The sequence below is a fragment of the Brachycentrus maculatus genome, unplaced genomic scaffold (genome assembly GCF_059751285.1).
Source record: "Brachycentrus maculatus isolate JH-2025_06_01 unplaced genomic scaffold, ASM5975128v1 h1tg000036l, whole genome shotgun sequence".
Lineage (NCBI taxonomy): Eukaryota > Metazoa > Arthropoda > Insecta > Trichoptera > Brachycentridae > Brachycentrus > Brachycentrus maculatus.
In genome coordinates, this window is record NW_028280790.1 from 873,633 (window position 1) to 886,193 (window position 12,561).

A 12,561-nucleotide genomic window follows, 5' to 3' on the forward strand; every position below is an offset into this window, starting at 1 on the left:
TGTTTTTAGTGTTCACAATTGTTTTTAAATATAAGGGTACATTCTTCCACCAATCACAAGCAATTTCTTAAGTCAAGGTTTCCATGACCATAACAGTTTGGGAACCACTTCTACAGAGAATTAAAATATATATTGCAATCATTGTACAAATATATAGCTGATGGTTTAAAAGTACTCTTAAAAAAAATATCACCTTATTTTTCCATCCATTAGACCAGCAAGCAGAGATGTTAATGAATTCCAGTATAAGCATGTGCATGGAGCCGATAAAGGGAACTTGTTGCAAATAACTTTCTTGGCCTCCCATCCTTCACCCACACGGTATACAAACACCATGTTATCACTTTGTCCCACAGCCAACATATCAGATTGGCTATTGAATGCCACACCTAACAAAAAGTACATGCAACGTAGATTAATAAAATTGAATATATTGCCACAATCACCAATAAAACAACATTCTATACACTCTTCACTGCCATATTTGACATATTTTTTTAAGCAATAGGTATTAATTATATTCTCTATTCTAACCCTTAACCGAACCCAATGGTGCATAGGGGAATGCATCATATAGAAGCAGTGTTATCATGATCGTTAAATACATAAAGAAAAGGTGATCAGCCTTGAGCTTCAGGTTCCAGTCCAGGTTGATATTAAATAAATATTAGACTGAAATATTACTAATATTTATTTTGACCCTCTTGGGAATCAAACCCGAGACCTCCAGCACTAATAGTCTAGCACACTAACCACTACACTATGGAGGCGGTCAATTAAAACTACATATAAAATACATTTAAAATAAGGGTAATCACTTTTCTTCAACACTTATTACAGAGTCTACGTAAAAGGCAGTGAAAATATTGGCACCTTTCTAACGCAAGCAAGAAATGCAACGCAATAAAGGTTGTAAATAAAAATTTTACTACCTCCCTTCCAATAAATTAACAATTAGTTTTGTATACATGGAAGTATTTGAAAAGAATTACTTGATATTGTATAAGACTTCTTCCCAGCACTGGGGTCCGATGGTTTAGTATTGAATTTGTCTCTTCTTGAGCCATTCTCGTCAAACAGAAGAATGGTACGGTCACATGTTGCTACAGCCAATTTCTTGTTATTAGGCGCCCATGCTAGTGCTGCTATCGGACTCTCACCGTTCTAAATGCAAAATAATTGAATTTAATGTAAAATTATTTATTGGTACCGTCATAACCCACCATCCTGGCTAGTAATAGACATTAACACAGTTTTGATAGGTAGGTACTTTTTATAATTAAGTAGGTACTATATTTCTGTAATTCAGGTCCAGCAATATAATAAAAATAAAGTATAATTAGCTTTCTGACTATTTTTGGTGGTATTTCTTTATAGAGGCAGCCTAAAAGGATAGAATACCAAAATACCAATATACAGATATTTTTTTATTATTTCTTATACATCTGTACATCTTATAGTACATTCCCATGACAAAAAACGGGTATGTTTTATCATGACGTATCTTTGCCGGTTTTCCACAGTTTTGAAACGCAACACCCGGATAATCTTTTTACACTTTATTAATCATTGATACACTATAAAAATCCAAACAACATTACTTATACTTTACTTACTTATAGCCCTTATCCGCACACAATGGTGCATAGGGCACTGCATCGAATTGACGCAGTGTTATCTTGATCATTACTTTCATGAAGGCAAGGTGATCACTCTTGCGCTTCAGGAACCAGTCCAGGGTCATATTAAATCAATATTACAGTGTAAAATCACTAATATTTATTTTCACCCCCCTGGGAATCGAACCCGGGACCTACAGCACGGTAGCTAAACACGTTGACCATTACACCACGGAGGCGAACAACATTAACACAACTTTATTAATTAGTCCACCTCCGTAGTGTAATGGTCAGCACGCTCAGCTACCATTCTGGAGGTCCCAGGTTCGATTCCCAGGGGGGGTCAAATTAATATAAGTGATTTTTTCACTGTAATATTTATTCAATATTACCCTGATCTGGTACCTGAAGCCGAGGGCTGATCACCTTTCTTTCATGTGTTAACGATCAATATAACCCTGCATTTATATGACGCAGTGCCCTATGCACCATCGGGGTGCGGATTAGGGGTTTCTCTCTCTTCTCATTTAATTATTATCTGCACCAAATGGTGGAAAAATCACTGTATTATAAATCAATATGAGTTTTCATAAAATTTACATAAAGCCAATATGATTTTTGTTTATACAAATCTTAAATTTAATGTTGGGCTACCTTACCCAGAACTTCATGTACATAGGCCAAGGTCTCATATAATATGGGCCAGGTACTTTGTATTGTGGTGGTTCTCAGTAGTTCCACATTAAGAGAACTATAAAATAACTGTAATATCAAATCTATAGCTAAAAAATGTACCTGTGATTCAATAATAGTCTGGAGATATTTCAAATGCATGTTGTCGGTTAAATTTAATTCAATTTCAAAGCATGAAAACAAAAAAAATATCTATAAATTACTAACATTATCATTTTATATTGGTGTTTATTTGGTTTCCATAGCAACCAATTTTAGTGTTGCCGTAATTTCTAGTGAAATGTTTGAAATTAAGTACTTTTTTATCTGCTCACCTGTTATCACTTCTGGATTAGAACATAGGATAGAACCACTTCTCTAATTAGCAACTATATGATATAGGATAGGTACAAATTTAATTATAATAAATAAATAAAACATTTTCTTTGATACGTATTCAATTTATTGAAAAGTAAAAATAAATTATTTAAACCATTATAAATCAACTTGTGTACAATATATTCTTAAAAATAACAACTTTACATGTATTATTTAGTAAAATTATGAAAGTAATAGAAAACGAGTTTGGGAGATATTAAACCTCGGTTTGAAAATAATACTTGATTATAAAATCACATGAGATAAAATTATAAAATAAATATAATGCTTATAAAACATCTACACTTTTTATAAAACATCTACACTACATTTAATGACATAAGCAATACAAAAAAAGTATTTTCCAACATATAATTTAAACAAGACAAGACACATAAGGTAGCTTGGTTGGTCTCCGCAAAAAAAAAGAGTTTGTAAATGTATGTACATATATTTGTTAACAAATAAAAGAAATTCTAAAAAAATATATAACAAATTAAAATTAAGAAGCGTTAAAAATTTAATTATTACAAATCACACATTTTGAATGATTATGACTGTATCAAAGCCATGTTTATTAGGTGTCGTATAGTCGGCCGACCATGCGGGCAATTCTGAAATAAATTGATAAAAATTACTTACTAAAAAAAATATTAAAATATTGGTGGAATTCTATCATACATAATTTTTAGCTAAGACAAAAACATTAATATGTATGGTAAATATTGAAAAGTAATTATAAACAGCCTTTACCCAGGGTTGGTCTATGGTTCCCATGTGATCAACAAGTCTCCTCATGTCAGACTTACTGAGAGCTGTCCCAATCATGACTGATTTCCTGCAAGCTCGACTTGCAAACATACATCGAACTCGGCTAGGCCTGCAAATTGCATCATTGGGAGCATCCTAGAATCCATTCCATAGTTATTAACTTTAGATAAAATATTTATATTTGTAATAAAATAAAACATTTATTTTTAAAGTCATGAATAACACATTTGATGAAACGATTCTCCAGGACATGCCTGGGTTTGATAGTATAGAGACCAAAAGGCATTTGATAACGCATTGTTTTAATTATTGTGGGGTATGATCCATCAACCCATAAATTATTCGGTGCATTGATTCAAAGGTTTCTGATAATTACCCAAGACAGATTGTTTTATCTAATACAGTGGAACCTCGTATAATGAGCATAATTGGTTCCAGAATCTTACTTGTTAAGCGAAAAAATTTCTTGTTTTGACTGGCGCGAAAGTCCCGGCTCACAAGTAAATGTTGTGAAAAGGGAACTTGCCCTATCTATATAACTCGTTATGTAAAATGTCACTCAAGGGAGCAACTTTTTCACTTTATTTTTGCTTGTTATGCAAATAACTCGTTATGAAAGGTTCCACTGTATACAAAAATAACCTGTCAGTGGTATGTAGAAAGGTTAGCGCTATGCTGAGTAATATTGGTTTGGACATTGATCTGTTTCATGTTTACGAAAAGGTTTTTCAAAGCAGGATTTTATACTTATTTGTTTTTTCTTTTTCTCTTTATCATGTCTTTAATCTCATTGATTTCTTTTTTACTTGTTTTTTTCCACAATAACATAGTATGTTATTGAACACATTGAAGTAATATATTGAACCTGAATATTAGTAATGTAAATGTTATTTTCCTAAATAAATTTAAATCAATAAAACTATAATACATAGTTGGCCAAGAAAATAGCTGACAACTTTCATTAAGATAAGCTTTCATTAAGAAAATAGCCATTCCTGACTAACCCTCAGTGAATGCCGATCTTACCTTCAGCATGAATAGCAATTCCTCTATATCCTCCTTCCCAAATACACAATCTTTTGAGATAGGTAATGTCAGAAGCTTAATCCTTTTAGTTGGCATAGCATCCTCATTGATTTCAAAAGTGAAACCATTTTTCCTGCAGATTTCCAAATTGTCCATTAGTACCCTCTCGTTAACTCCCGTTAGCTCTAAAGGTTGTGGTCTGCAGAAGAAAGAGAAACCAAAAATATTAATATTTGCAAACTTAATAATTAAAGTATGTAATTAAAAATAAACTTACACTACTAGTTTTTGGCTTGACAGAACAGTCGTTTGTTGCAATGTTTCAAAATTATATTTCTCATCTGTAGCATGTTGATCTATGATAAACAAGTCGTCTTCGTATTGTGTTATGATGAATCCAAGATTAAACTGTCCAATTATTTTCATTTCACTAAACATGTCTTTATGAATTTCCTTTTTAAGTTCCTCTTCACATTTCTTGTTAAAAACAGGATTGATTTCAGTCCTGAATTTGACTCTTTCCGTGCGATGTCTATTGCTTTCGCTTATAGCGATATTTTCATTCATTAAACATTTTATTTGATCCAGAGTTGTATTCAATTTAACTGTTTTTCTTGCAAGCGGTATTTTTTCAAAATTGCTGTCTACCACTGTCGTAGTTTTAACATTTTCTATTTTCACTTTTTTCCTTGGTGAGCTAACATGACTACTTTTATTAGGCTGGTCAAAAACAACCTGACTTATATTAACAACTTGAGACAAAGGGATTTGATTTGAAAATCCTAAATATACCGTTTCTTTATTATCATCACCACTTACATTTGGAGAAATATGTTCTTGAGTGATAGTTAACTGGTTTTCAATTTTTGGGGTTTTATGAATGGATTCATTTTCTATGAGTGTTTCTTCGTCTACTAGTTCTTCGGTTCTAGATATTTCAACATTTTCAGGTGAAACTGTTCTAGTAATCTTGCAGGTGGTTACGTAAGTATCTAGTGATGAAAAAGTCTTTCTTTTGGATTCCGAAGATGCTTTAGGTTTATTTTTTGATGAATCTGATTCATTCTGGGAAAACTTGCTCGAAAATTGGCTTAAGAAAGATGAAAACATCCTCGGCGTTTCCTCAGATTGCGAGGTAATAAATAAAGTAGAGTCTGATTTGGAAGATTCGCTTCGATTTGAATTTGCTACTTTGAGTGTGGAAGGAATGTTCTCATAAATTTTAGTCAAAGAATACTTGATAACTTCTATCAGATGCTTTTCTCTGTCAAGAAAAAGTTTTCGCTTATCAGGAGTAACATTTACATCAACCGATGATCTCTTCATGATAAGATTGAGATACACAAATGGTGATTGGTGGGGATTGTAGGACCGATATATTTCATTGACCAGTTTCATAATCTTATTAGGTTCGCAAGGCCGAGAGTTAACGAAGAAAAATTGTCTTTCAGTGGTGGAACGCCCGCTGCCGTGAGCGCAAGACGATATATAACCGGCAAAATTAAAAGGTTTTTTATTTTCGGTTTTAGGACTTTTAACTGAAGCATCAGACGATTGGGTCAATTGGCTAGATGTGGTCTCTGTACAATTAGAGCTTGCACTTGTGACTTCATTAGCGTCATTGGAGGATTCGTCAGATAATTCTAATTCATTTTCTGACTTGATATCTGATACGTCGATAGGATCTTCTGAAAGAGAAATGGTCTCAACCTGGGAATGTTCTATATTATCAAAAAAATTCTTCTTTATATCTTTCACGTAGTTCTCTGGATAAATTGAATTAAATTCCAAAAGAGTTTGCAACTGTTTGACTCCAAAAACACAGGCTATATTGTCCCTTAGATTGCCCCCTTGAGTGGCTACAACAGTAGACTTATTTCCTTTTGCAGTTTGATTTGTACAGATTATTCTGTAAAAAAAAAATATATTATAAATACAAATGTATTCAAATACAGAATATAAATTTTATATTTCTTATTATTTTTTGACATCTCATCAAAGATGAAGAAGAATATGGAAGTCTAGGCATTTACGGGGCTGACGACCGTCATAGGCTGGTTTACGTGATCACTTTACACACGTGTAACATTCACCAATTCTACCCATTATTGACAACCATACTACTCAAATTCTTGGAAGTTCTATATATATGAACCAATTTAGAAACCTTGTTCTTGAATCACTAGAACTTCACTAGAGACATCTATTGGTGAGATTTAAAGAAGCTTTTTATTAAGCAGAAACATTTATATTAGTATGTGAGGTCCGAATCCTGGATTATAATCACACACATGAGAAACGCCAGAAAATACCATTTTATTTTTTTATTATTTAAGCTTATGATTTGACCAGAGTATCTGGCCAAATTATATTGCTTATTAACGTAATTAATATTTTTTTCAGAATTAAATTTTTTAAATCATCATATCCACACTAGTTAGTAATTCCAGAAAAATAAATTTAGATTACTAGTGTTGGTATTTCATAAAATGAAAGTGGATACATTTATCACAAAAAGTGAGAATTCGACATAACATAAACGTAGCGTTTACAAAATATAGGAGTGGGCACTTCACAATACACATCTGGGTATAACACAAACAACCTTGATTACCCGATTACCTGACTTTCTCCGATACGAGACAGTAAGCGTAGAGCAATTGCGTCATCTTATTAAATTCTCGCTTTATGTTCCTCTGGAACTCCTTTTGCCTTACAGGAAGAGTACTGAATATATTACTAAGGCTGACTGTAGTGCCAACGAGGCGAGGACAAGGAACCGCACTTACTATTTCTCCCTTATGATCATAACATATTTTCATGCCTAGAAATAATAATATAATATATAATAAAACCTTTTTTTTTGACATCTCATCAAAGATGAAGAAGAATATGGAAGTCTAGGCATTTACGGGGCTGACGACCGTCATAGGCTGATGCCCAGACTTCCATATTCTTCTTCATCTTTGATGAGATGTCAAAAAATAATATGAAAATAACTCCTGTAATTGGAGATTGCACCAATGAGTCCATTCGCCAGGAACTACGCTTGGATGGCTTGTCTCTGGCCAATATCTGTACCCGACGGATTCTCCAGTTCTTTGGACACGTTGCGCGTGGCAACGAGGACAGCCTGGAATGACTAGTTGTGATCGGTAGCCTGGAGGGAAAGAGAGGGAGAGGAAGATCCCCCACACGATGGACCGATCAAATTAAGGCAGCAGCAGGCACCTCAGTGGTTGGAGCGCTACGTGCAGCGCAGTCAAGGGATAACTGGAGAAGAGTCATTGGTTCTGCAAGGGTCACAACCCTCAGCAATGAGGATTAAGACGGAGAAGAAGAAGAAGAATTGGAGATAATCCAGATTTTGTGAACAAGTATTTGGACACACTCAAAATGTTGTAAATATAATAAAACCCTTATCCGCACCCCAATGGTGCATAGGGCACTGCGTCATATAAACGCAGTGTTATATGTAAAGGAAAGGTGATCAGCCCTCCGCTTCAGGTACCAGTCCAGGGTAATATAGAATAAATATTACAGCGAAAAAATCACTTAAATTTATTTTACCCATCTTGGGAATCGAACCCGGGACCTCCAGAATGGTAGCAGAACGTGCTGACCATTACACTATGGAGGCGGACAATAATAAAAATAATAAAAAAAATTATAAATTGTACTTCAAGTACTTCATTCCACAAGCTCGAAGATTCATATGTAGTGAATAAATCAAATAAAATAAGAAAACTGAGTTATTTTTTCTTAAGTATATTATTTTTATACTGAGTGTTTACAGATGGGCAAAATCCAAATACAAACTTCTCTCTTTTTTAAAACTAACTAACTAACTAACTAACCATCATGCCGCTTCCCCGCAGGGGTAGGCAGATAGAATAGAACGCCACACCACTCTGTCCTTGCAAACATTCTTCGCCTCTTCCACGTTCATGCATCTCCTCATACAAACCCGCCGATTGTATCGACTCCTAACCTTACCACTTTCGAGTATTTGGCATACTTGATCGTGCCAAGTTTTTCTCGGTCTTCCTCTGCTCTTTTTTCCAATTACATTCGCCTCATAAATTTGTTTTACCGTTCTTTCCTCACTCATTCGTTCTACATGTTCAAACCTAAATATTAGTAAATAAGTTTTATAATGATGGGTACATATTATTACTATACCAGTTTCTGCTGAAGTATGTCTGGTGACAACTGTAAGATTAGAGAGAGCACAAAGAGAACTCAGAGCTTCGCCCCGAAATCCAAAAGTAGATACACCCAGTAAGTCAGAAAATTCTCTCAACTTTGAAGTGTGATATTTTAATGCTGAAAAAATACAAAGGTTGTCATTTATCAGTACAATCAGTATTAACAACTTGAGTTTCTGAATTGATGCAAACAATATGCATATTTAATTCAACAATATTAAAATCAAATGCCACATAAAACTTATTGACATATCGTGGTCATACAGGAGAAAGTGATCAAGTGCATTTTTTACAAAAACGTGATCTTTAACTATTTGATATCTTACTAGCTTAATATTGCCCTGAAAAAATCCCAAAGGATTTTAAACATGGAAGTATAATATATTGACTTGTTAAAAATGACTAACTACATTGGTGTTTATTTTCTTGCCAAGCAAAAGTGGCTTAAATGGCCCTCCTAAACATTTTACGTTTTGTTAGTTGGTCACTTTCTCCTGTACGACTACGATATTAAAGAATCTGCAACAAATAAATAATAATAGTAACAGTATCAGCAACAATAATAGAAAAAATAATAAAATATCAATAAAATCTCTTTTTTTTAAATGTTACGAGATATATAGGTTATGAGATATAAAATGTGGTAATAACAGTGTGAATATATCTTTTTTGGGTTATAATATTCATTGCATTACAGAAATAGTTAAAATACTGAGAAGTGTAATGGTGCTGCATGGGGAATTTAGGTTGTTGGCAGAAAGTATGGAGTCTGTGGCTGGCCCTTACAATGCGCTAGTAATTTAAAGACAGTAAAATAGTATCTCCCCTAAGTTTAATTAATATTGACTCAAATTTTATATTCAATAATAGAATATTGTTACCACTGTAGGACCAGTCAACTCGAGGATCGAATAATAGCAATTGCCAATACCCACAAAAACATTTCTCAGAATATGCAATTTTCATTATAGCAATATGCATTATATACATGTGTATATAATGCATATTGCTTAGGTACGTGCTTAGTATTGCTTAATACGTGCGTATTGGCAATTGCTATTATTCGATCCTCAAGTTGACTGGCCCCACACCACATTTTATAATTAATAATTGGCAGTGACATTAATATTCTATTATATACATTGATTGGCATGTTTCTTTTTTGATTCAATCAGATACTTTCATCATCATACTTTCTATAATCTTGTCAAACATTTTTAACATTTGTTGGTAAAATAAATAGATTGTTTTAACCAAAAAAAAAATTAATAATAAAAGTAATAGATAAAACTAAATGATAGCGGAAAAACTGCCCTAGCCATCGTTGGATGGAACAAATGGAAAACTATTGTTTTGTTGTTGCAAATGGATGACATAGCCAAGAAACAACTATAAAAAGGAGGATGTTTTTGATAAGTGATAATAGCAGGAGCTATTGTCCAAGTATAGCCGAAAATCTTTAGAATTATAGTTGCTCCAAGTAGTGGTTTTTTACTTAGCCCTGAAAAATTCTCTTCCACGACTCCTGATCCATTATCCGATACTTCGATGAGCTCTTCCCCGTATTCCTTCAGGCGAATTTCAATAACAGTTGCTCCAGCATCTAATGAATTCTCCACTAATTCTTTTACTGCTACGGCAAGATTTAACACAACCTAGAAAAATGGTAATATGTGAAGAGAACCTAAACTACGAACCTCAAATATACATATCAAATTATGAATATTATTTTCACGAATTATAAATATTATTTAGAATTACCTGGCCTGAACAAATTCTGTGCACGGTATCCTTATTAATCGGATTAATTTTCGCAGCTTTTTCCTTGGTGTAACTATCGCTACCCACAGTATCCATTGTTGAAAATTTTAATAGAAAAACGTAAATAAAAAAATATTTTTAAAAATACATATATACTTTGACATTTCAATATGTCAACAGATTTTCTTACCAATCTCACCGATTCACTTTTTGCCGCCTTCTCAACGCACTAAGTCTACGACACATGAGTTTTCTTCTTTTCGGAATTCGGATTGCATAAATTTCATACAAAAACTACGTACCAAGCACAAGCTAAATTTTTATGGGTTTCAATTATTCGTAATTTTGCAAGAGGGCATATTCTTTTGATGTTTTTCGCTTTTAGAATTAGCGAAAAACGCGTTTGTTCTGGCTACTAAAATACAACCAATTTTAACCAATAAACAACATGGTTTCCGAGCTGATCTGTTGACGGCAGGTAGTTCAATAATATTTATGGACTATGTCTCAAAATTCTTTGATTGAAGGACATTAAGGTCGCAAGATAAATTGTTTATACGTTTATAAAAGCCAAGGCTTTTGATTAAGTTGGCCATGATTTACTTATTCTTAAATAAATTGAGTGAAATCGGATTTTAAATTTCTTTTCAAATTGCCTAAAAAATTCGTAAATAATTTGTTTCTTATTGACTGTTTGCATTCAAAACTTTTGTCACATATTCCGCTGTCCCCCGAAGCTCTATGTTGGTCCCCTTCTCTTCCTAATTTTAATCTATAACATTCTTAATATAGTTTCGTATTTTAAAATTTTACTTTCGAAGACGACTTAAAATTTTTCCAACATTTTGACTTCTCTTGATTGATTATTTTCTCTTTATGGCATATTTAAATTCTATATTTGAATGGGGGCAGAAAGAAAAAGGAAAATATTTTGTGCTGCCATTTACACGCACATACAAAGCTATTTGTTAGATTGATGTTTGGTACTTAAATTTTTTGATGGAACTGCATTTTATATAACAATAACACCACCATATAGTTTTTTCCACTTTTAATTTATTTGAGCAGTGACCGGGTTTTATCGTTACAATATTTCTGTTCAACTGTACCTATCTCTTTGAATATCAACTTTTTTTACGCCGGCGAAGGTGACAAAAGAAAATACTCCTAGTGTGATTCTCGGATACATTCCATTATGTCCATTGTTAGATTTAAGCAATGAAAACATTGTATGGCGCCATCTGTGGGCGTCGAATGTAAGCAAGCAGAGGTGCGCAAGAGAGCGGCGCAGAGCGAATAAGAGGATCTACGACAGTGGTCGGTCGATTAGAAAAACACGTATATTGTTATTAAATAAACTCAATTAAAAGTTAATCTTTGTTCTCTTTGCATCCTTCCTGTTGAAGCTGAATATATTGCCTTGAGCATCGCTTGCGCACAAGCGTGTTGGATAAGGGGAGTATTGGATGATTTTGAAATTAACATTACAGGAAAGATTTTAATATTTGAAGATAACCAAGGTGCGATCAAGTCTGCATTGAATGCAGGGACGCAGAGACTCAAACATATCGATATAAGATATCATTTTATCAAGGAGAAAGTTGAAGATGGGTCGGTAGTGTTAAATTATATTAAAACCAACGAGCAAATTGCAGATATTTGTACAAAGATTGTTAACAAAGTTAGGGCTCAGTATTTGCTAAAGAAAATTTGTAATATGTAGTATGCGGGTGTTTATTATTTTTTTTTTGGATTTTTCATTGAGGGGGGGTGTTAGATTTAAGCAATGAAAACATTGTATGGCGCCATATGTGGGCGTCGAATGTAAGCAAGCAGAGGTGCGCAAGAGAGCGGCGCAGAGCGAATAAGAGGATCTACGACAGTGGTCGGTCGATTAGAAAAACACGTATATTGTTATTAAATAAACTCAATTAAAAGTTAATCTTTGTTCTCTTTGCATCCTTCCCTATTCCCGTCAACATCCATTTACTTGTAATTTGTTATTACATACATAAAAAGCGAAACGTGGACTATCAGGCAGGAAAAACCTAGGTCTATGGAGGCGTTTAAGATTATGCTACAAGCGCATGTTGGGGATTCATTGGTTCAAACTTATAGGGAACAAC

The 12,561-nt window shown here is 33.6% G+C and overlaps 2 protein-coding genes across 3 annotated transcripts in view; both read right to left on the reverse strand.

Moving 5' to 3' along the window:
- Oseg2 (intraflagellar transport protein Oseg2) overlaps nucleotides 1–2,532 on the reverse strand; it is a 21,718-nt gene extending 19,186 nt beyond the window's left edge. For both annotated transcript variants that reach the window (XM_088275197.1, XM_088275190.1), the window contains exons 1-3: nucleotides 2,415–2,532; nucleotides 993–1,164; nucleotides 194–389 (exon numbers count right to left, since the gene is read on the reverse strand). In XM_088275197.1, coding sequence (XP_088131323.1) covers nucleotides 194–389; nucleotides 993–1,164; nucleotides 2,415–2,453 — 407 coding nt within the window. In that variant the 5' untranslated portion in view covers nucleotides 2,454–2,532. The remainder of the gene's footprint in view (nucleotides 1–193; nucleotides 390–992; nucleotides 1,165–2,414) is intronic.
- A 199-nt stretch (nucleotides 2,533–2,731) lies between these two features.
- Pms2 (mismatch repair endonuclease PMS2) lies at nucleotides 2,732–10,657 on the reverse strand. Its single transcript, XM_088275302.1, has 8 exons — nucleotides 10,436–10,657; nucleotides 10,170–10,329; nucleotides 8,649–8,792; nucleotides 7,089–7,290; nucleotides 4,744–6,375; nucleotides 4,467–4,665; nucleotides 3,423–3,575; nucleotides 2,732–3,283 (listed from the first exon to the last, which is right to left on the reverse strand). The coding sequence occupies exons 1-8, from the start codon at nucleotides 10,529–10,531 to the stop codon at nucleotides 3,221–3,223; spliced, it is 2,649 nt and encodes an 882-aa protein (XP_088131428.1). The 5' UTR covers nucleotides 10,532–10,657; the 3' UTR covers nucleotides 2,732–3,220.
- Nucleotides 10,658–12,561: the final 1,904 nt, after the last annotated feature.